The sequence below is a fragment of the Ranitomeya variabilis genome, chromosome 4 (assembly GCF_051348905.1).
Source record: "Ranitomeya variabilis isolate aRanVar5 chromosome 4, aRanVar5.hap1, whole genome shotgun sequence".
NCBI classification, from domain to species: Eukaryota; Metazoa; Chordata; class Amphibia; order Anura; family Dendrobatidae; genus Ranitomeya; species Ranitomeya variabilis.
Window position 1 is genome coordinate 235,989,469 of NC_135235.1, and position 25,361 is coordinate 236,014,829.

At 49.2% G+C, this 25,361-nt stretch overlaps 1 protein-coding gene across 1 annotated transcript; it reads right to left on the bottom strand.

The window, feature by feature from the left end:
• Positions 1–3,951: 3,951 nt before the first annotated feature.
• MICOS10 (mitochondrial contact site and cristae organizing system subunit 10) lies at positions 3,952–24,532 on the bottom strand. The gene is made up of 4 exons (XM_077260305.1): positions 24,382–24,532; positions 5,447–5,494; positions 4,598–4,707; positions 3,952–4,092 (listed from the first exon to the last, which is right to left on the bottom strand). The coding sequence occupies exons 1-4, from the start codon at positions 24,443–24,445 to the stop codon at positions 4,084–4,086; spliced, it is 231 nt and encodes a 76-aa protein (XP_077116420.1). The 5' UTR covers positions 24,446–24,532; the 3' UTR covers positions 3,952–4,083.
• Between the last annotated feature and the right edge of the window lie 829 nt (positions 24,533–25,361).

Consider the following 25,361-nt stretch of genomic DNA (forward strand, 5'->3'; position numbering starts at 1 on the left):
AGGAAGTACAGCAGGATTGTGGATCATGTGCTTGTTGTCCCCTCACCAATAGATGGCGCCAGAGCTCCCATTAGGGAAATATCACCAGATATTGGCTACAAGGGGGAAACATGATGGGAGTTGTAGTCTCTGATTATCTTTAAATAAATGTCCAGGACTCGGACCACGATGTGATGTAATAACCTGCAGGATATATCACTATGTACCTGTCATGAGGTGGAGGAGCGATGCTCTGCAGAGAGGTCAGTGGTGTAATAATCTGCAGGATATATCACTATGTATCTGTCAGGAGGTGGAGGAGCGATGCTCTGCAGAGGTCAGTGGTGTAATAATCTGCAGGATATATCACTATGCATGTCAGGAGATGGGGGAACGATGCTCTGCAGAGGTCAGTGTGTGATAATCTGCAGGATATATCACTATGTACCTGTCATGAGGTGAAGGAGCGATGCTCTGCAGAGAGGTCAGTGGTGTAATAATCTGCAGGATATATCACTGTATGTCAGGAGGTGGAGGAACGATGCTCTGCAGAGTGGTCAGTGGTGTAATAATCTGCAGGATAGATCACTATCTGTCAGGAGGTGGAGGAGCGATGCTCTGCAGAGAGGTCAGTGGTGTAATAATCTGCAGGATATATCACTATATATCTGTCAGGAGGTGGAGGAGCGATGCTCTGCAGAGAGGTCAGTGGTGTAATAATCTGCAGGATATATCACTATATATCTGTCAGGAGGTGGAGGAGCAATGCTCTGCACAGAGGTCAGTGGTGTAATAATCTGCAGGATATATCACTGTGTATGTCAGGAGGTGGAGGAGAGATGCTCTGCAGATTGGTCAGTAGTGTAATAATCTGCAGGATATATCACTGTATCTGTCAGGAGGTGGAGGAGCGATGCTCTGCAGAGATGTCAGTGGTGTAATATGCAGGATATATCACTATGTATCTGTCAGGAGGTGGAGGAGCAATGCTCTGCACAGAGGTCAGTGGTGTAATAATCTGCAGGATATATCACTATATATCTGTCAGGAGGTGGAGGAGCAATGCTCTGCACAGAGGTCAGTGGTGTAATAATCTGCAGGATATATCACAATGTATCTGTCAGGAGGTGGAGGAGCGATGCTCTGCAGAGATCAGTGGTGTAATAATCTGCAGGATATATCACTATGTATCTGTCAGGAGGTGGAGGAGCGATGCTCTGCAGAGGTCAGTGGTGTAATAATCTGCAGGATATATCACTGTGTATGCCAGGAGGTGGAGGAGAGATGCTCTGCAGATTGGTCAGTGGTGTAATAATCTGCAAGATATATCACTGTATCTGTCAGGAGGTGGAGGAGCGATGCTCTGCAGAGATGTCAGTGGTGTAATATGCAGGATATATCACTATGTATCTGTCAGGAGGTGGAGGAGCGATGCTCTGCAGGGAGGTCAGTGGTGTAATAATCTGCAGGATATATCACTATGCATGTCAGAAGGTGGAGTGAAGCTCTGCAGAGGTCAGTGGTGTAATAATCTGCAGGGTATATCACTATGTATGTCAGGAGGTGGAAGAGCGATGCTCTGCAGAGGTCAGTGATGTAATCTGCAGGATATATCACAATGTATCTGTCAGGAGGTGGAGGAGCGATGTTCTGCAGAGGTCAGTGGTGTAATAATCTGCAGGATATATCACTATATATCTGTCAGGAGGTGGAGGAGCGATGCTCTGCACAGAGGTCAGTGGTGTAATAATCTGCAGGATATATCACAATGTATCTGTCCGGAGGTGGAGGAGCGATGCTCTGCAGAGAGGTCAGTGGTGTAATAATCTGCAGGATATATCACAATGTATCTGTCAGGAGGTGGAGGAGCGATGCTCTGCAGAGATGTCAGTGGTGTAATAATCTGCAGGATATATCACTATGTATCTGTCAGGAGGTGGAGGAGCGATGCTCTGCAGAGAGGTCAGTGGTGTAATAATCTGCAGGATATATCACTATCGGTCAGGAGGTGGAGGAGCGATGTTCTGCAGAGAGATCAGTGGTGTAATAATCTGCAGGATATATCACTGTGTATGTCAGGAGGTGGAGGAGAGATGCTCTGCAGAGAGGTCAGTGGTGTAATAATCTGCAGGATATATCACTATCGGTCAGGAGGTGGAGGAGCGATGTTCTGCAGAGAGATCAGTGGTGTAATAATCTGCAGGATATATCACTGTGTATGTCAGGAGGTGGAGGAGCGATGCTCTGCAGGGAGGTCAGTGGTGTAATAATCTGCAGGATATATCACTATGTATCTGTCAGGAGGTGGAGGAGCGATGCTCTGCAGAGGTCAGTGGTGTAATAATCTGCAGGATATATCACTGTGTATGTCAGGAGGTGGAGGAGCGATGCTCTGCAGGGAGGTCAGTGGTGTAATAATCTTCAGGATATATCACTATGTACCTGTCAGGAGGTGGAGGAGCGAAGCTCTGCAGAGGTCAGTGGTGTAATAATCTTCAGGATATATCACAGTGTATCTGTCAGGAGGTGGAGGAGCGATGCTCTGCAGAGGTCAGTGATGTAATAATCTGCAGGATATATCACTATATATCTGTCAGGAGGTGGAGGAGCGGTGCTCTGCAGAGAGGTCAGTGGTGTAATAATCTGCAGGATCACTATATATCTGTCAGGAGGTGGAGGAGCGATGCTCTGCAGAGGTCAGTGGTGTAATAATCTGCAGGATATATCACTATCTGTCAGGAGGTGGAGGAGCGATGCTCTGCAGAGAGGTCAGTGGTGTAATAATCTGCAGGATATATCACTATGTATCTGTCAAGAGATGGAGGAGCGATGCTCTGCAGAGATCAGTGGTGTAATCTGCAGGATATATCACTATATATCTGTCAGGAGGTGGAGGAGTGATGCTCTGCAGAGGTCAGTGGTGTAAATCTGCAGGATATATCACTATGTATCAGTCAGAAGGTGGAGGAGCGATGCTCTGCAGAGAGGTCGGTGGTGTAATAATCTGCAGGATATATCACTATCTGTCAGGAGGTGGAGGAGCGATGCTCTGCAGGGGTCAGTGGTGTAATAATCTGCAGGAAATATCACTATGTATCTGTCAGAAGGTGGAAGAGCGATGCTCTGCAGAGGTCAGTGGTGTAATAATCTGCAGGGTATATCACTGTATCTGTCAGGAGGTGGAGGAGCGATGCTCTGCAGATTGGTCAGTGGTGTAATAATCTGCAGGATATATCACTGTGTATCTGTCAGGAGATGGAGGAGCGATGCTCTGCAGAGAGATCAGTGGTGTAATAATCTGCAGGATATATTACTATGTATCAGTCAGGAGGTGGAGGAGCGATGCTCTGCAGAGGTCAGTGGTGTAATAATCTGCAGGATATATCACTGTATCTGTCAGGAGGTGGAGGAGCGATGCTCTGCAGAGAGGTCAGTGGTGTAATCTGCAGGATAGATCACTATGCATCTGTCAGGAGGTGGAGGAGCGATGCCCTGCAGAGAGGTCAGTGGTGTAATAATCTGCAGGATATATCACTATATATCTGTCAGGAGGTGGAGGAGTGAAGCTCTGCATAGAGGTCAGTGGTGTAATCTGCAGGATAGATCACTATGTATGTGTCAGGAGGTGGAGGAGTGATGCTCTGCAGAGAGGTCAGTGGTGTAATTATCTGCAGGATATATCACTATGTATCAGTCAGGAGGTGGAGGAGCGATGCTCTGCAGAGGTCAGTGGTGTAATAATCTGCAGGATATATCACTGTATGTCAGGAGGTGGAAGAGCGATGCGCTGTAGAAAGGTCAGTGGTGTAATAATCTGCAGTGGGAGGAGGATCTGGCAGCCAGTGGGTCGCTATCTACACCCCTGTAAGTGCCGGCATTGGGAGGCAGAGTGTCGCGCCCCTCCACGTCCCGGTTGCCCCTCCCCCTTTGGATGGACTTTTCCTTTAAGGAATCAGTGATCTCAGACTCTGCGACATTTCAGATTAATCTTTATTTCTCCAAATTGTGGAGACAGAAAATATAAAACAAACGAGAACAGCGAAGTCCGGTGTGAGGTCCGGAGGCTCGAGTGCGGGGTCCGGAAGTCCGACTGACAGCGTGGGGTCACTGATCCTGCAACGAGAGCACAAGTGGGGTCAGCAGCAGTCGGAGGGGCCAGCGCCATGGGAGGGCCGCCTAGGACACAGGACAATCCCGACAGCGAGGATTCTGCGGGGGTCTCAGAGGGCCCCTTTAAGAGTCCCGGGTGGGTCAGGGTCCCGATTCCCAGGCTCCTCTGCTCTAATAGTTTCCACACTGTTTCCCGGCAGCTATTAGATAATTAGGCCGTTAGCGGAGCTCGCGCCATTTACCACCACCACACATTTGGAGGTAATTAGGGAGTTAACTGTTCCGGGACCCCGCGTGTTCGGATGGGGGTCCCGCTCCCAAGTGTTCCAGTGCTCAGAAATCTGCAATAAGCCCCCCAAACCCTGCGCTCGCTGCGAACAGTCAGGTTGTAGAACAAAAAACATCTTTCTTTTGCCGTTTTTGGCACTTCTAGTTTCTAATGCCCTGTATTATGTGTGAGTGAAGCCCCCCGGGGTCAGAGGTCAGACAGGGAGCCCCCCACACTCACTTTGACGAACTTGCCGTGGAGAAGGTATGGAGACTGGAAGTCGTTCTGGCAGTTGGAGTAAGCCATTCCCAAGCCGATCCCGGAGGAGAACACGATGGGCCACGTCTTTCCTGGAAGCAGAGGGGTCTGCGGGTTACTTGGGTGGTCACGTGCAGACAATTAACCCTCGAGGTACAGAGCTTTAATGAGAACTTTTATGGAAAGCTACGATCATAAAACACAACGACAGAGGCGAAACGCGCTTTAAAGCTCATTATACGATGGCGATTCGGTGGTCTGCGGCCAGAAGGCGCCTCATTGCAGAAAATCAAAGCACGTCCCCCCACAACCCGCCCCCGATAAATCTGATCCGAGTCATGATCGGACAAATAAAATGAGAATTTCTGGGTATAAAAATGTAAAAAAAAACCCCAAACCTAAAAACTTTTCTATACGCTGCCCTGTGGAATTCCTCTGCGCTCCCTCACTGCCGCCATAATGGCGGGGCGATGACGGCCATGTGTACACGCTATTATATTGTGAGTAGTGAGGATCTAACCGTTGGGGCCCCTAACTATCCTGGGAATGAAGGGGCCGCAGCAGGACGCTATTTAAGGGAAAAGCTCTGGATATGCAATGTGGGGGTCCCGTGCTGAGCCCATCATCCTGATTGGTCTGTGCTGCAAGTCCCAGAGAAATGATAATATTGTGCCACCACAAGGGGCAGCTCCGGAGCAGCCTGTATACTGGACACTGCACAGTATGCAGCTGCTCCTCAGCTCCCCCCGGTGGTGACTGTAGACAGGACGCAGAGAGTGCAGAGCCGAATACCCCCCATCATGCAGGACCAGGACCAGAGCTGGGACTTACTCTTAAAGAAGACGACGGAAAATACAATCCCCAGTCCCAGGCCGGCACCTGAGGAAGACAAGATGGGAGATTTTAGAATAATAATTAAAAAAAAATAAAAATCAGAAGTAACATCCATGTACAGACAGATGATCCATCCAGGTCTACACAGCGGGCAGGAGGCGGCTGCGGGCAAGAGGCGGCACCGTCCACCCACAATCAGGGGGATCCCAGGCTCCGGCCGAGGACCAGACAGCGGACGATGCGTCTTAGAACACAGGTATAGGACGATCCTAATATGCTCCAGTCACATCCAGAGCTGCACACCTGCTGATTCCAGGTTAACAGCCGTGCACGCCAGCTGTGGGGAAACTACATCTTCCAGCATTCCCTGATAGACACAGGCTAAGAGGACATGTTGGGAGTTGTAGTTTCACAATAGGGGAAGTGTTGCAGGTCGCCGATCCCTGCACTTATAATTAGATTCCGCGCAAGATGGAAATAGATGAATTGTGAGTGCAGCTCTGAAGGTGACTGAAGTACAAGATGGGATGTATTAGAAATGAGCACTAGCTAAGTGGAAAAAAAAAGAAAAAAGTATTTAGATACTGGACGGAAGAATTGTGACTACAGCTTTGGAGTAGGCAACTAGTTAGATTTACTACGAGCACAAAGTGAGGATTTAGATGCTGTACAGTACAATTGTGAATTCAGCTCTGGAGGCAACTAGATCTACTAGAAATGAGCACATGTTAAGCATTTAGATACTGGACAGCAGAATTGCGAGTACAGCTCTGGAGTAGACTACTAGATATACTAGAAACGAGCACAAGGTGAGCGATTTATAGTTATTGTGTACAGAAGAATGGTGAATGCAGCTCTGGAGGCAACTAGATATAGGAGAATTGAGCACAAGGTAAGCATTTAGATACTGGACAGCAGAATTGTGCACGCAGCTCTAGAGGCGACTAGATATAGTAGAAATGAGCACAAGGTAAGTACTTAGATAATGGACGGCAGAATTGTGGCTACAGCTCTGGAGTAGGCGACTAGATATACTAGAAACGAGCACAAGGTGAGCGATTTATAGTTCTACTGGGCAGCAGAATTGTGAATTCAGCTCTGGAGGTGACTAGATATAGTAGAAATAAGCACAAGGTAAGTATATAGATACTGGACAGCAGAATAGTGCACGCAGCTCTGGAGGGGAGAGGAGTACAATGCTAGCTATAGGACAGTGAACCAAGCAGCAGATATTCGGGGAGAGGGGCGCCTCTGGTGGCACAAGGGTTAAGCAGCAGCCATGGTGCGGGGCCGCTGGCACCTGATCCCACCGCAGCTGTTTCCACTAGAAGTGGCACCTCCAGGACCGCCGCACTCATAACAATAAAACATGAAAGGCTTATCTTCTAATAAAAGTGGAGCGAGAGGCCTAACAGGAGAGACTTTCCAGAGAGGCCCGCGGGCGCAGGGGCGGGGGGCACCACAACTGCGCCATTTACACCTTCTCTGTGACCGCTTCAAACGCTTAATTGAAAAACCAGGCCGGCGCTGCCTCATTTACTTCTCGCCATTAACCAGCCACATGCCAGGCGCCCCCTTGCCAATGAGATTAATGCTGGACCTGATGGGGCTGGATGGAATTTCAGCGCTCGCATGTGGTGGACGCGGGCGGGTGGGAGAGGGGGCGACGCCTCATTTCAGGCTGTTAAAGTCTAAACCCCTCGCACGAGAAGTCCGCCAGATCAATCCCGCAGCCCATCAATCTCCATGACTGATGGGCGCAAGAAGCGGCGGCCACTGGTAACCGACGTGGCAGCCGCTGACATCTGCCAAAGCAGCGCCCGCAGGGGTTGTCAGCCAGATGTCACTCTGAACGGTGAAGTGGGGACAGGGACACGGGTGGCAAAAACTCAAACAAGTGTGGGGACAAGGGTGTTGGAAAATCGTAAACAAGTGTGGGGACAAGCGTGGCGAAAAATCAGACGAGTGTGGGGACAGGGACACGGGCGGCGAAAAATCATAAACGAGAGTGGGGTAACGGATGGCGAAAAATCATAAACGAGTGTGGGGACGGGACGGCAAAAAAATCATTGTTGAGTGTGGGGACAAGGGTGGCGAAAACAAACAATTGAGGGGACAAGGATATGGGTGTCGAAAAGTCATAAATGAGTATGGGGACAGGGGTGGCGAAAAATCAGACGAGTGTGGGGACAAAGACACGGCGGCGAAAAATCATAAACAAGTGTGGGGACAAGGGTGGTGAAAAATGAGACGAGCGTGGGGACAAGGACACGGGCGGCGAAAAGTCATAGATGAGAGTGGGGACACGGGCGGCGAAAAGTCATAGATGAGAGTGGGGACAAGGACACAGGCGGCAAAAATTTAGATGTGTGTGGGAACGGGGAAAAAAAATCATAGTCAAGTGTGGGGACAGGGACAAGGACGGCGAAAAATCAGATCTGTGTGGGGACAGGGACACGGGCGGCGAAAAACAGACATGTGGGGAGAAACCGTACCTGTCTGGTCCGATGCCGCAGAGGAGTGAATGGTTTCCCAAATTACTTATAACGTTATTGGCGAATCAGGGGAACGTTGTTAAAACTTGTCACACATTCACAGACAGTCAGTGGCCACGATGACCCCCGTCCACCCTGGAAGTGCCTACAATGGGCATGAGAGCATCAGAACTGGACCACGGGGCAATGGAAGATGGCGCCTGGTCGGGCATTACATCATCTACCCGCAGTATAGAAGGCAGCAGGGAGCAAGAGGACAAGACGTGACAACCTACGAGAGAACACCCATGGGGTGAAGACGCTTTGGGCCACCTCCCCTCACTCCATAAGAGCAGGGCGACCCCATGTCTCGGGGGGGCCACATACTGCACCGATCACGTGGACCCCAGTGATAAAACCTATTTCTATAGGAGTTCTGCTCCGTGCAGCGAATGATCTGGCCTCCGCCACGGCCCCATTTGTTAACTAAAGAGTAATAGTGTTTCATATTTTCCGGTTTCTAGGGTGTTGCTGCTATCTGCCCGTCCTATCATGTCCTTGCTTATGTGCAACTCGACACGAGCTCCACAAATATCGCCGCTCGGCTTCTAGCAACAAGCACAGTCCCATCCGAGAAATGAGAAGCGCAGCCCCCTGGGATGTCCTAACAGCCGGCGGTGCATTCCACGCCGGGGAGAAGGGCTGCAGGCAGGTCTATGGGGGTCTAGGGATGCAGAAATCCAAGACCCCTGTATGTAGGATGGAGAGCAAGGTCCGGATAGACCACAGGGCATAAGCGACAGGCGTGGTGGAACCACAAGTCTCAGCCTGCACATGGAGCTCAGCTGCATGCCGTGCTGTGGATTACGGCTGCAGCTCACTGCAATGTCCGTGCGTGTCCGCGGCACACTTGCAAACAGTAATGGCGCTTTTTCTGACACGTTGCGGCGCCGCCTGGTGCCTCTTCTGAGTTGCGCTGGTACGTTGCGGGTAAGACGTCTCGCTGTCCACGTGTTATAATCCACCACCTGATTTACGAAAAAGCAAGCGAGGTAGCAGGGTCACATTAGCCGAGTGTCCACAACACGCAGCAAGAACAGAGCGAGCCAGCCGACGTACCACGCAGAACGTTCTGCTCCGCCGGACCTGCCAGGATCACAAGGGATGTTTATTTGCCTTTGCAGCGAACACTTCAGAAATCATCGTGCGGTTCCAAGAGCGAGACAGTCAGCCAGCTCGCCGGGGCTCACAACCACAGGACGGCTTCAGCAGGGGCTGCGGCGAAACACCAGAGCCGGTGCGAAGCTGGAGAAGTGTCAGGCCACTCCGGGAGAAACGAGTCATATTAGACCGTGAAAGGGTCAATATCCCAAATAACTGGGCCAGTAACCAAACATGGCCAACATCCAGCTTTTACCAGAGTCCAGACTGGCAATCACGGTTAAACGTCTTAAAATTTGCGGTTTATATTGCAATCGCCTGAACATTGTGGAATTGCACATTTAGGCATTTCCCTCACATAGAAGGATATAGAGGGCCTCCTATAGGTGACGGAGCCCCTTCCATTCCTCTCTGACCAGGATTTCGGGGGCTTGCAGAGGTTAATAGAAAGAAATGCCGCCATGTGTGGAGCCGTGATGTCCGTGGGCAGGGTCTCCGCTGAGGGTCTCGTCACCCCCTGTCTGCAGAGGATTAAACACGGGGCCTTGTCCCCATCAGTCTTTTGCCAAACTTCAAACGCCGCCAGCCCCGGTCCTGCAGGGAATTAGATAAACTATGTGAACAGCTTGCTCCATCCTGTCCGCGCTGCCGCACCTTTAAACAACGCAGGGGGAATATTGTGAAACCCACAAAAATGAGAACACGGCAGCTAAGAATCTGCGTGGTCTGGAAGCGGCCACGTGCGACGGCGCTGCGGAGACCGGTCAGAGACTAGATCAGCGCTCACCAGGACAGGACGTCACCGCAACGGTTGGGGGACAACTTTTGGGATCTCCGCGATCTGAAGGCTGCAGTACTGATCCAGAGCTGCGCTCCCGGCACGGCCACGTCGCAGGAAGATGGAGCAAAACCTCATTTACCTGAGGTGGGAGGGGGAAAAAGTGACAACCCGATGGGCGCTATTGGGTCACTCCCAAAATTTGATAGTCCCCATCCACTTTTCTTATTAGTGAGGGTCCGACTGCAGAGCCCCCCACTGATTCCAACAGTTCATTGTCCATGTGGAGATAGCCAAGAGCTGTCCTTCGCCATCTCCGGCTCGCATGACCACCGCTCCTTCCTCCAGGATATCACAGGGCTCCCTACTTGGGAACAGAGGGGATCTCAGTAGTTGGACCCCCCATCATTCAGAAACGTATTCCCTGTTCTGTGGGGGGGGCACCATCCTTCAATGCTAATAATAACCCTTGGGCATATGCTGCCAAACACAGGTCTCCATGTCATGAACCAGGTGGATCTGGATGATCAACTCAGTCTGGTCTCTCCTCCCAGCTATACATGTAATCTCTGAGGCCTCCTGGAAGAAATTAACAGCCACCGTAATAATCAATTATGAGGGGAAATCGTTAAAAAAAGCACATCCAAGAAATGTGTGTGGCTGTGACAGCTCACAAAGTGCCACGCCGTCCATAAAGCATGGTGGTGGAGGTGAAGTACCAGAGGAGGCAGAGGGCAAAGGAAATGCAGCAAAGAAAACCTGCTGCAGTCCACAAGAGCACAGACACGTCACCGAGGAACGTCCAGGTCCGGACCTGCAGCCGACCGCAGGGAGCCAAACCCGTTGCAGGGCTTCACTTATCACCACTTGTCAGGGGGGTTGAACAGTTTTGCAAATCCGACATAAACCTCTCTACAGACAAGGGGTGTGAATAGTTAACTACATGGAGCCTTTCTACACTCGATGACCCAATACAGGACTCTTCTGTCCGCAATTCCTGACCATGAATCCATGCCGCTGGCGATCCAGCAAGAGATTAAGTCTTGGCGCAGAGATTTAATAATGATTAGCAGGATCCGCTAATCCCATTTTCGCTCTCGTGTACACAGATCTGGAGCCAGTCCGGGAAAACAATGGTAAACAGAGGCCTGGCCGGCTGCAGCTGCCGCACTCCGGGACAATGGCGCCGTGTTCTGGGCCAAACACATGGAGGTCACCGGGCTGAACCTGCTGATAAAGTGCAGACCCCACTGACGGGTCATACGTGGTCGGCCTCCGGCTGCAGCATCTGGGTTTTATGGGATGAGAGGAGAATTCAAAGCATGGCGGCCACATGTGCTGTGTAAACCTGGTACACGAGGAAACAGCAGACATCGCCGTGTACCCTGCGGCCCCTGGGGACAGCTGACCAGCCCTAAAGGGGCTAAAGTCCCATCTCTCCTCTGCTGCAGCACCTCTTTGGAATAACGTGCATGAATGCAGCAATGAAGACCGTAAAGGTAACTGGAGGCCATCGTCCCCATACAAACGACACGACCAAACTCAACGCGACCGTCTTATTCCGATGGAAACTGTCAGCTACAAACGTCGCCACTTCTCATTCATCCAGAGAATGTGGAAAATTCCTCTTATCTGGCATCAATGGGAACGGAAGGCACCAAATCACTATCAGCATCTTGGCCATGAAAAGATTTGCTTGGTTTAGTTGTATATGCCAGATTATCAGATGTTCCAGATTACAGGAATCCCACAGTACCATCAGAATAATTAGCCATCACATACGAGAGGTCCCGGCACAGGCAGCATAGCGTGGGTAGGCGAGCCGCCGGCCGTACGCGGGTAGGCGAGCCGCCGGCCGTACGCGGGTAGGCGAGCCGCCGGCCGAACGCGGGTAGGCGAGCCGCCGGCCGAACGCGGGTAGGTGAGCCGCCGGCCGAACGCGGGTAGAGGAGCCGCCGGCCGAACGCGGGTAGAGGAGCCGCCGGCCGTACGCAAGGAGAGTAGCCGCTGGCCGTATGCAAGGAGAGATGCTGCTGGCCGTACACCGGTAGATGAGCCGCTGGCCGTACGCAGGTAGAGGAGCCGCCAGCTGTACAGAAGCAGAGGAGCCGCCGACCGTACGCAAGGAGAGGAGCCGCCGGCCGTACGCAGGCAGAAGAGCCGTAGGCATTACGCAGGTAGAGGTCATCTGCACAAATAGTAAAAATTAAAAAGATATATTTTTTAAAAAAGGATTTTTTTTGTGGGTGCAAGGCGAGTGAAGGAAAACAGCGGCGGTGCCAATCCCGCACAGCCCCACACTGGAGACGCCCAGCGCTTGTCGGGAAAAGGGTTTAATCTAAGTCAAGAAACTATTACACAGCACGACGGCTGCGAACACTTTGTTCATTGCCCCGGGAGAGTGACAGCAGCGGCTACGACCGCCAGGTGACAGCGCTCCCCGCTACACCCCTTCACTGCCAGGGAAGCCACTGAGTGCACCGCCCCTTTAAGAGAACATAACTGCCTGGGCTCTTCAGAGCAGAGCAGAGCAGACAACTTGGCAGAACACAAAGTAACGACGATATCAAAGAATAAAAAAGTAAGAAAACTGTCCAGATTCTGAGCCAGGATAGCTGATGGGGACTGCACAGATTAGAGGGGGCACAACCAATGGGGACCCCCACAAGTCCAGGAAATGGCCCCTCAGGACAGTGCTGGGACCAGACACGAGTGACCGGAGTGTGGGCATAATCCATTCTTAAGATCACTGGGGGTCCGACAGCGGGGGCCCGTGGATACATCTGGTTGGGAATATCCCTTCAAGTTCATCCTTTTTCTTTCCCATTCCTGACTTTGGTTCAAAAACCGGCACCAAAAGCTACAGTGGAGTTTTTCCAAAAAGCACAGAGCGTGTGAAGCCGCCCTAACGGGATTTCTGGCCCGTCCAGAGCACCGGAGATTGTTGTTTCGTGGTCGGAGGAGTCATCCACAGCCGGGGCGTGGAGCGCGGCAGTGAATGTGCACGTATCAGGCTCAGATTAACACCTCACTATCAGCGAGCGCAGCCTGCCAGGAAAAGGCCGGGGCGAGGCGACGAGGGATTTATCCCACAGTATTCCCCATTATCAGGGAAAGATGGTCTTGGAAGCCGTCCACGGATCGCTCTGCCCAGACATGATAGGTATGAGAAGTATTCTATGAGGAATATTGGGAGGGGGAGACCCATTATACTGAGGGGTCCTGACAATCCCCACCGAGGAGCAGCCCGAACACAGGGGAAAAATACCTTATACTCTTATATACCTCGGTATACAGGGAGCTCCCACTAGTGGTGGCTGCAGACAGGATCTTATCATGTATCTCTGTATACAGGGAGCTCCCCCTACTGGTGACTGCAGACAGAATCTTATCATGTATCTCTGTATACAGGGAGCTCCCCCTAGTGGTGGCTGCAGACAGGATCTTATGTATCTCTGTATACAGGGAGCTCCCCCTAGTGGTGGCTGCAGACAGGATCTTATGTATCTCTGTATACAGGGAGCTCCCCCTAGTGGTGGCTACAGACAGGGTCTCATCATGTATCTCTGTATACAGGGAGCTCCCCCTAGTGGTGGCTGCACAGAGCATCTTATCATGTATCTCTGTATACAGGGAGCTCCCCCTAGTGGTGGCTGCAAACAGGATCTTATCATGTATCTCTGTATACAGGGAGCTCCCCCTAGTGGTGACTGCAGACAGGATCTTATCATGTATCTCTGTATACAGGGAGCTCCCCCTAGTGGTGGCTACAGACAGGATCTTATGTATCTCTGTATACAGTGAGCTCCCCCTAGTGGTGACAGCAGACAGGCAGAATCTGGAAAGGACCAGCAGAACAGAGTTGGAGGTGGTTGGTGGGAACTAAAGAGCATGTTCTCTTCTCTTGGATATCCCTGTAAACCACCTTGCTTTATTTGGACTGATCCATAGTAATGTCTTTAGTCCTATCAAGAGCTGCATACACAATTCTGCTGCTTGCTGCACGGGTGTCATCGGTCCAGAATACACTTAACTCCCGATGTGCCATCTGTTTGTGCAAAACCAAGACTCCATACATATAGAGGGAAGCTGTGGCAGTTTTGACTGCTGCTTTGAAGGTGACTGGAGTAAGAGGCCTGCAGCCAGCTGCTCTCGTGTCAGCTTACTCCAAGATAATTCAGAGGATTGGAATATTAAAAAAAAAAAAAAAGAATAGAAAGGCTTTTAATGTTCTGGGAAATGGAAAAAATACTACAATACTCCAGCACATTGGCACGCCGGCACAAAACTACCCAGTCTGTGCCAAGCTCTATTTTTCCATTTAATAAGTTTCATCTCACCTCCGAGGGCTTCCTGTGCCGGGCCGGCTGGCGGGGGTCTGTTCACTGTTCTGTAACGCACGGGCACGGCTGCTCGGGAGCGGATTTGCTCCAAATGGGGAGGGAGGCCCTTGGGGCTTTGGGTCTGTGTGTGGGCGCCATGTGCGGGGCACACAAATCCTAGCATACTGTATAGTGTAGATCCTCCACAGCTCACGTGCGCCCCCTAGTGCTGGTGCAAAAGATGCATTACAGATAAAAGATGAGCAAAAAAGTCAGCAAATTATATAGAAAGAAGACAGTAAGGAGTAAATGTGACTCCAATATTAGGAAGCTGAAAGGATCGGGACCCCCGGAGCGGACGCTCACAACCAAGGACTGCGAGGGCTCGAAGGTGGCGAACGAGCGGCAGCTGCACTGCTGGAAAATGGAGGGGGAAATAATGGTGACTCACGAGAAGTAATAAAAGGGAGGATGTCATGAATAGACAGCGATAGATCACAGTAAACAGGACGTCTCCTTGTGGTTTGTGGGAATCCGCGATCTGCAAACACAGTCACAATTATGTTGTTCATACGGTGGGTGGGGGGCGGCCGGGACATAGCGAGGAGCCCTGGGAACCACACAGAGGGAGAGGATTGAGCTTATCACACGAAGCAATGATGCTGGAGATTTAACCCTGTGCATTACAACAGAAAGCGACAGCCATGGCCGAGTGTGCGAAACTCTGCATTCAGTAATGTGGCTGCTCCGTTACCTGCAGAGTAGCAGCGCTGCAATATCTGGAAAGTCCTGTGCACACAAGACGACCTAGATAGTATTGATTCCTGGAGAAGGAACCTGCATCAATTGGACATTAATGGGAATAACCCTGTAAGAAGGTATACTTACAGGGATTTTATTATATCATTCCAGTAAATGGGGAGGAGCGGGAAAGTGACCAACCGACAGAGGAGCACAAGAAAGGTCCAAGCGCCAGGAAGTTCATTTCTTGCCTTTTATAAGGTGTCAGAAGTAGAGACCTTTGAAAGCCGCTATAAGCCGCGGGTCCACAGGTCGAAAAGTTTTCGGAGTTATTAAGCTGCCAATTCTGTCAAATTCCATGCAGCTGTTTTTCCGGAATCAACGCACAAAGAAAGGTCTTAGTTCTGGCAAAACTGTCCGCTCTTCATGACCATTTATTTCCAAAAATAGGGAAACAGATTTAATGAAACTTAGGAAAATAAATTAGACCTGGAAACACTACAAAGTCTACTGGAGTCATCCGGATCTGAGCTCTTCCCTGTCACAAGTTACAGAACACAGAAAGAAAAAGGAAAAATAAAGCAGATCACTTCCAGAAATCACACATAATAAGATAATGGCACAAATTCATCAGCACGAGGAAAAGCGAAGATCTCAGAATACTGCCCCTATGAACAAGAATATAACTACTATAATACTGCTCCTACGTACAAGAATATAACTACTATAATACTGCTCCTACGTACAAGAATATAACTACTATAATACTGCTCCTATGTACAAGAATATAACTACTATAATACTGCTCCTATATACAAGAATATAACTACTATAATACTGCTCCTACGTACAAGAATATAACGACTAATACTGCTCCTATGTACAGAAATAAAACTACTATAATACTGCCCCTATGTACAAGAATAATACTGCCCCCTATGTACAAGAATATAACTACTATAATACTGCTCCTATGTACAAGAATATAACTACTATAATACTGCTCCTATGTACAAGAATATACCTACTATAATACTGCCCCCTATGTACAAGAATATAACTACTATAATACTGCTCCTATATACAAGAATATAACTACTATAATACTGCTCCTACGTACAAGAATATAACGACTATAATACTGCTCCTATGTACAGAAATAAAACTACTATAATACTGCCCCTATGTACAAGAATAATACTGCCCCCTATGTACAAGAATATAACTACTATAATACTGCTCCAATGTACAGAAATGTACCTCCCCTACAGTCAGTGCCCGGCGCCAGCTCCATAATCCACTCCATTTACCGCTCACACAGGGTTAATGGCAGCAGTAACAGGCCGCGGTGTAACGCTCTCCTTTACCGCTGCTATTAACCCTGTCGCATACTCACCTGCTCCTGGCGCTCCTAACGCTGTCCCATGGTCTCCCGCGCTGCAGCTCTTCCTCTATTCAGCGGTCACGTGGTACCGCTCATTAAATTAATGAATATGGACTCCACTCCCATAGGGGTGGAGCCGCATATTCATTACTGTAATGAGCGGTACCAGTGACCGCTCATTACAGGAAGAAGGTGCGGTACCAAGGGACAGGCAGGGACAGCGTCAGGAGCGCCAGGAGCAGGTATTTCATATTCACCTGTCCGCGTTCCATCCGCCGGGCGCAGCTCCGTCTTCCCGTCCTCTTGCAGTGACTGTGCAGGTCGGGGGCGCGATTAGTGTGCGTGCCGCCCTCTGCCTGAACAGTCAGTCCGGAGAGACGGGACGCTGTGGAGCAGCGACGAGAGGTGAGTATGTGATTTTTTTTTTTTTAATTGCAGCAGCATTACATGTGGCACAATGCTGTATGGAGCGTCTATGGGGCCATAACTGCATGGAGCATTATATGGGGCATCTATGGGGCCATAACTGCATGGAGCATTATATGGGGCATTATATGGGGCATCTATGGGGCCATAACTGCATGGAGCATTATATGGAGCATCTATGGGGCCATATCTGCATGGAGCATTATATGGGGCATCTATGGGGCCATAACTTCATGGAGCATTATATGAGGCATCTATGGGGCCATAACTGCATGGAGCATTATATGAGGCATCTATGGGGCATCTATGGGGCCATAACTGCATGGAGCATTATACTACGTGACCAGGCAATATACTACGTGACCGGGCAATATACTACGTGGCCGGGCAATATACTACGTGGCCGGGCAATATACTACGTGGCCGGGCAATATACTACGTGGCCGGGCAATATACTAAGTGGACATGCATATTCTAGAATACCCGATGCGTTAGAATCGGGCCACCATCTAGTAACTACTATAATACCGCATGATTTCTGACTTCTCACACTACATGTAGGATGGACAGAGCCATTATCGCCCTCTGCTCACATCTTTGCCAGAGGTAACAGGGTTGCACATGGTGGCCTCAATCCTTCCCAAAACTAAATCATCTTATGGAAGGTGTTTCATTCTTTCCGGACCAATAAAGACGACACGTCGGACTTGGCTGGATTCCTCCCAGAGAGCAGGATGTGTCCTGAGCATCTGGGGTAAGAGGATCTGGGCGCTCGGGGTTGTATCATTGTCAGCCTGGAGGGAAATACATAAAAGTCTACCTAGTAAATCTATTCATGTAATTTCGCTAAATCCCGGCAGAATCCCGTGGAAGCGCTTTCTGACGAGCATTAAAGACATAAAATCTGATCTATCCGTCTTGTGTTTTGCCACATGTATAAGGTCACCACACCGTACCAGACGCCACATGTATGAGGTCACCACACCGTACCAGATGCCACATGTATGAGGTCACCACACTGTACCTGACGCCACATGTATGAGGTCACCACACCGTACCAGACGCCACATATATAAGGACAACTCAATGCTGTGTACACAGAGCAGGTTGTGCCTTGCCTAGTGCTCCAGTCACTTCCAGAGCTGCACTCAAAGTGCTGCTTTTGCCCTAGAAAGGATCTCTAAGACACACCACAGTGGAAGCATGGAATGGATGGATGCTGAGGAATCTGGGATAAACTGGGAGATATGAACTAATAAACCAAGGAGAATCATGAAAGCAGCTCTGGAATATAATTCTACAATGCCAAGAACGGACTGCGACTTGTGTAAATGGCTCTCCAGTGGGGCGCTCGCTCCAACAAGCGGTGACCCTAATCCGGATGCACCACAACTCCTTTGTCATTGGGCCGCTGTGTCTTAGATGCAGCCATTAATTCATGTGGAAATTGTGAGGCCGGCGCTCGCTATGGCCTCCATTAGCACAGCAGTGAGTGGACAGTCGGGTGACCTCACTCCCTTCTCCGCATTTAGAGGGGCAGTGAAAATTTTAGGTATATGCCCAAATCATCCGGACATGACTCACTCCATTTATTACAGGGCTGGCTCCAGAACGCGACTTTGTACTCCGTCCAGTACCTGCGGACATCCACCAACCCCGCTGACATTTATTTTAAATCCTGGCTACAATAAAAAAACATCGCCTTCACATAAAACACTGAATTCACCTGCAGAGCTGTCATTCACTCCAACAGTATCCAGAGAAGCATTCACAATTCTGCTGGCTGCCGCTGACAATCACTCCCCTTACCAAACAGTATGTCTGGCATCGTACCTTGGTTGGTCGCCATAATCACATTTAGCAACCACCGCCAATCCCTAAATATCTAATGTCCACGGGGAAGGGGCTTTACACAGAGCAGGGGGTCGGCCCGCGACCAGGCGCAACGTAGAATCGCTTCCCATCCTGTGTTCACAGAAAACCCTGATCTCTAATAACCCTGCAGTGACTCATCCCACAGAAACGGCTCACATCTCAATGCAATCAGCGCAGGGAAGGGGACGACTTGGCCACTTCTCCGACATTAATTCAATTTGCCCTTTAATTCCTCACATGGTAAATGTTCTTTCTGCAGCAGATACTCCTCAGCGGGAACAAAGCAAGGACGAGAGGCGGAGGAGGGTTAGATTAAAACCAAACTTTTCTAGTTTCCCTCAGTGATTCATCCAAACAAATTAAAAAAAAGAAAAAAAATCTTGTATAATCCACATCACTCCGAGAAGGAAGAAAGCTGAAATCCAGGACCCCCAGACAGAAAACACAGAACATGGCTGAGAAAATGCTGAAAATATATTCTAAGAATATAAGTACTATAATACTGCCCCCTATGTACAAGAATATAAGTACTATAATACTGCCCCCTATGTACAAGAATATAAGTACTATAACACTGCCCCTATGTACAAGAATATAACTACTATAATACTGCCCCTATGTACAAGCATATAACTACTATAACACTGCTCCTATGTACAAGAATATAACTACTATAATACTGCCCCTATGTAAAAGAATATAACTACTATAATACTACCCCTATGTACAAGAATATAACTACTATAATACTGCTCCTATGTACAAGAATATAACTACTATAATACTGCCCCTATGTACAAGAATATAACTACTATAATACTGCCTCCTATGTACAAGAATATAACTACTATAATACTGCCCCTATGTTCAAGATCAAGAATATAACTACTATAATACTGCCCCTATGTTCAAGATCAACAATATAACTACTATAATACTGCCCCTATGTTCAAGATCAAGAATATAACTACTATAATACTGCCCCTATGTTCAAGATCAAGAATATAACTACTATAATACTGCCCCTATGTTCAAGATCAAGAATATAACTACTATAATACTGCCTCCTTAGGGTACCGTCTCACATAACGATTTACCAACGATCACGACCAGCGATACGACCTGGCCGTGATCGTTGGTAAGTGGTTGTGTGGTCGCTGGGGAGCTGTCACACAGTCAGCTCTCCAGCGACCAACGATGCCGAAGTCTCCGGGTAACCAGGGTAAACATCGGGTTACTAAGCGCAGGGCCGCGCTTAGTAACCCGATGTTTACCGTGGTTACCAGCGTAAAAGTAAAAAAAACCAAACAGTACATACTTACATTCCGGTGTCTGTCCCCCGGCGTTCTGCTTCTCTGCACTGTGTCTGCGCCAGCCGGAAAGCACAGCGGTGACGTCACCGCTGTGCTCGCTTTCCGGCTGGCCGGCGCTCACAGTGCAGAGAAGCAGAACGCCGGGGGACAGACACCGGAATGTAAGTATGTACTGTTTGTTTTTTTTTTACTTTTACGCTGGTAACCACGGTAAACATCGGGTTACTAAGCGCGGCCCTGCGCTTAGTAACCCGATGTTTACCCTGGTTACAAGCGAACGCATCGCTGGATCGCTGTCACACACAACGATCCAGCGACGAAATAAAGTTCCAAACGATCTGCTACGACGTCCGATTCTCAGCAGGGTCCCTGATCGCTGCTGCATGTCAGACACAGCGATATCGTATGGATATCGCTGGAACGTCACGGATCGTACCGTCGTAGCGACAAAAGTGCCACTGTGAGACGGTACCCTTAGCTTTGACCTTGAAGTCATTGGCCAGGAGGCCGGCTCTCCTTAGTATGAGGACAGCGGACACCCCGGTGACGGCCGGTACAATCACACAGGATCCGCTGTTCCCAGTCTCTGCAGACGTTTGTTAGTAATCAGGGTTATAATGAAGCAGTAATAGTTATTCACTTGTCAGTGAGGTGCAGCTGTTTGGCAGTGTACGGAGGAGCGGTTATATTTGGATTATTCTACACAAAAATAGCTGAGGAATGAGAGCGCTCATTTACCCTTTCATGACCTGGATGGAGAAAACCATTTACCAGCTGCACAGAGCAGACCAAGTCCAAAGGGTTAAGAAACACAAGTTGTGGAAAAAAAAAAAAAAGCAAAAACATCTGGAGAAGCACAAACAAGTGAAGGCGCAAGAAGTATGGCTGCCGCATAGAGGGGCAACAAGAGAAAAAAAGTCCCCCTGCGGAGAAAGAGGCCACTGATCCGTCAGGACAGTAGTTGGGAGTGCACGGTGACTGTCCTCTGCGCTTCTACTAAAACTTTTACAAAAGTTTACAAAGTTTTTAAAAAGTTGGAAAAATTTGAGTAAATCAGATAAAGTTGCATCCCTGCTTCCTCCAGGTGGTGATGAGGATTGCTACACGTTTCTGTCACTGTGAGAAACAAATGTACAGACCGAATACTTATCACAGCTGAGTGTTTGCTACCATTGTGTCACGTTCGCACAGGACAGATTTGTGCTCACGGAGGACTGACATCCGCAGCGCCCGGCAGCCAGCAAGCGCCCCGCAGTCCGCAAGCGCCCCGCAGTCTGAGGCCCCCCGGCAGTCCGCAAGCACCCCGCAGTCTGAGGCCCCCCGGCAGTCCGCAAGCACCCCGCAGTCTGAGGCCCCCCGGCAGTCCGCAAGCACCCCGCAGTCTGAGGCCCCCCGGCAGTCCGCAAGCACCCCGCAGTCTGAGGCAACTGGCAGTCCGCAAGCACCCCGCAGTCTGAGGCCCCCCGGCGAAGTTTTCTTTGGATCTCCCCCCAAAAGTGGTGTCCTCTGCTCTACTCTATTAAGAACATTTGACTAAAACTTTCTAACAATCACAAATCTGAAGCAAAACTCGCATTGTGCAAAACTGACGGCAAAAATAGGAATCTCTGAAATGTGCCCTGATAACAAGGCTTCTACAACGCTCCTGTATACAGGTCAGCCGCCCTCTCTGGTTAGCTCTCGCTTGTCAGAATCCTGTGCAGATCCTCTCCAGTCACGTAAATTGGAGACCAGGAAACTGGACGTATGGAAAAGCTGACGACTTCTATCAGTAAGAATGTGATGGGATCAGGAGACATCAGAGCAGAGCAATGTGCTCCAGCAATTACAGCCGGCACGCAATCACGTACAGGGTTTACAGTCTGGGGGTTTCGCAACTTCTGTTACCTCACCTACAACACACGCGCCCGATGCTTCCCATAAGAGGATGCAGTACTTGAAGGGAAAGAGCATTATTATAAGACCTGATCAGCTAATAAGACATACATTTGATTTATATTAAGCGGATCAACACATAGATATGAGGATGACTGGGAAAATGGGGCGACAACCTACAGTATTACACTAATGATCCGGAGTTACTCTACCTCCTGTATTATAACCCAGAGCTGCACTCACTATTCTGCTGGTGCAGTCACTGTGTACATACATTACATTACAGATCCTGAGTTACATCCTGTATTATACCCCAGAGCTGCACTCACTATTCTGCTGGTGTAGTCACTGTGTGCATACATTACATTACTGATCCTGAGTTATCTCCTGTATTATACTCCAGAGCTGCACTCACTATTCTGCTGGTGCAGTCACTGTGTACATACATTACATGACTGATCCTGAGTTACCTCCTGTATTATACCCCAGAGCTGCACTCCCTATTCTGCTGGTGCAGTCACTGTGTACATACATTACATTACTGATCCTGAGTTACCTCCTGTATTATACTCCAGAGCTGCACTCACTATTCTGCTGGTGCAGTCACTGTGTACATACATTACTGATCCTGAGTTACCTCCTGTATTATACCCCAGAGCTGCACTCACTATTCTGCTAGTGCAGTCACTATGTACATACATTACTGATCCTGATTTACATCCTGTATTATACCCCAGAACTGCACTTACTATTCTGCTGGTGGAGTCACTGTGTACATATATTACTGATCCTCAGTTACCTCCTGTATTATACTCCAGAGCTGCACTCACTGTTCTGCTGGTGCAGTCAAAGTGTACATACATGACTGATCCTGAGTTACATCCTGTATTATACCCCAGAGCTGCACTCACTATTCTGCTGGTGCAGTCACTGTGTACATACATTACAGTACTGATCCTGAGTTACATCCTGTATTTTACTCCAGAGTTGCACTCACTATTCTGCTGGTGCAGTCACTGTGTACATACACTCACCGGCCACTTTATTAGGTACACCATGCTAGTAACGGGTTGGACCCCCTTTTGCCTTCAGAACTGCCTCAATTCTTCGTGGCATAGATTCAACAAGGTGCTGGAAGCATTCCTCAGAGATTTTGGTCCATATTGACATGATGGCATCACACAGTTGCCGCAGATTTGTCGGCTGCACATCCCAAAGATGCTCCATACAAGGCAGGATGGATCCATGCTTTCATGTTGTTTACGCCAAATTCTGACCCTACCATCCGAATGTCGCAGCAGAAATCGAGACTCATCAGACCAAGCAACGTTTTTCCAATCTTCTACTGTCCAATTTCGATGAGCTTGTACAAATTGTAGCCTCAGTTTCCTGTTCTTAGCTGAAAGGAGTGGTACCCGGTGTGGTCTTCTGCTGCTGTAGCCCATCTGCCTCAAAGTTCGACGCACTGTGCGTTCAGAGATGCTCTTAGGCCTACCTTGGTTGTAACGGGTGGCGATTTGAGTCACTGTTGCCTTTCTATCAGCTCGAACCAGTCTGCCCATTCTCCTCTGACCTCTGGCATCAACAAGGCATTTCCGCCCACAGAACTGCCGCTCACTGGATTTTTTTTCTTTTTCGGACCATTCTCTGTAAACCCTAGAGATGGTTGTGCGTGAAAATCCCAGTAGATCAGCAGTTTCTGAAATACTCAGACCAGCCCTTCTGGCACCAACAACCATGCCAGGTTCAAAGGCACTCAAATCACCTTTCTTCCCCATACTGATGCTCGGTTTGAACTGCAGGAGATTGTCTTGACCATGTCTACATGCCTAAATGCACTGAGTTGCCGCCATGTGATTGGCTGATTAGAAATTAAGTGTTAACAAGAAGTTGGACAGGTGTACCTAATAAAGTGGCCGGTGAGTGTACATTACTGATCCTGAGTTACATCCTGTATTGTACCCCAGAGCTGCGCTCACTATTCTGCTGGTGCAGTCACTGTGTACATACATTACATTACTGATCCTGAGTTACCACCTGTATTATACCCCAGAGCTGCACTCACTATTCTACTGGTGCAGTCACTGTGTACATACATTACATTACTGGTCTGGAGTGACATCCTGTATTATACCCCAGAGCTGCACTCACTATTCTGCTGGTGCAGTCACTGTGTACATACATTACATTACTGATCCTGAGTTACCTCCTGTATTATACTCCAGAGCTGCACTCACTATTCTGCTGGTGCAGTCACTATGTACATACATTACTGATCCTGAGTTACATCCTGTATTATACTCCACAGTTGCACTCACTATTCTGCTGGTGCAGTCACTGTGTACATACATTACATTACTGATCCTGAGTTACATCCTGTGTTATACCCCAGAGCTGCACTCACTATTCTGCTGGTGCAGTCACTGTGTACATTCCGCCCTGTGGAGTGTAATAAATATATATATATATATATATATCGGAGCAGACATGACAGGCCGGGCAGTGCTCGCACACAGGTGACAGTCGGTGTGGGCCTCTGGCCGCCATGTCCGCCCTGCTGCACGCCTTCAAGCTGTACGTTACCAAATTTGACAGCCGCGTCCGCCAGACACCGGTCCCACTTCCTCCCGAGCTCTGACTCCGACATCTTGACCTAGCGTACAGTGCAGGCAGCAGGACGGCAACAAGTCTCGCGAGAACTTGCGTGTGCCGCCCTAGTAAAAGACGGGGGATATCGCGAGATCAGCCCTCGTCCGGTCGCTTCTTCCCGTAGTCAGGGTTACCCCCTGTCAGAGTTACCACGTGCTCCTGACCTTGGACGTTTGAAATGAATAACTTTATTGCTAGTCACTCAGTGTGAGTGTGACACCGGGACCTGTGGTCACGTGCTGCTCTTGGCATTGTGGGACGGGGCCTGTTTACCCCTCAGAACACGGACGGTTTCCATTACCTGCTCCCGGGCGCTTCCTTCTTTTTTGCTGGACGAGTTATATTTTAGAACATCAGTCATTCTCCCACACAATGTGTTTAAAAAAGGGATAAAAGTCAAACTGGGGTGAAATGTTGAAAATAAGGCAGTGACCTGTGGCGTTTGGGGACTCATTACATGAGGGAGAGCTTTACATGAGGGAGCGCTTTACATGAGGGGACTCGTTACATGAGGGAGCGCTTTACCTGTGGGGTCTCATTACATGAGGGAGCGCTTTACATGAGGGGACTCATTACATGAGGGAGCGCTTCACATGAGGGGACTCAATACATGAGGGAGCGCTTTACATGACGGGACTCATTAAATGAGGGAGCGCTTCACATGAGGGGACTCGTTACATGAGGGAGCGCTTTACATGAGGATACTCATTGCATGAGGGAGTGCTTTACATGAGGGGACTCAATACATGAGGGAGCGCTTTACATGAGGATACTCATTGCATGAGGGAGTGCTTTACATGAGGGGACTCAATACATGAGGGAGCGCTTTACATGACGGGACTCATTAAATGAGGGAGCGCTTTACATGAGGGGACTAATTACATGAGGGAGCGCTTTACCTGAGGGGACTCATT

Bases quoted from the DNA above. Each gene is read 5' to 3' on its own strand.
- MICOS10 (XM_077260305.1), bottom strand. From the start codon at position 24,445: ATGTCGGAGTCAGAGCTCGGGAGGAAGTGGGACCGGTGTCTGGCGGAC. The intron at 5,495-24,381 runs GTAACGTACAGC...TGTCTTCCTCAG, and splicing joins GGACGCGGCTGTCAAATTTG to GTGCCGGCCTGGGACTGGGG. The intron at 4,708-5,446 runs GTAAGTCCCAGC...CTCTGCTTCCAG, and splicing joins TTCCGTCGTCTTCTTTAAGA to GAAAGACGTGGCCCATCGTG.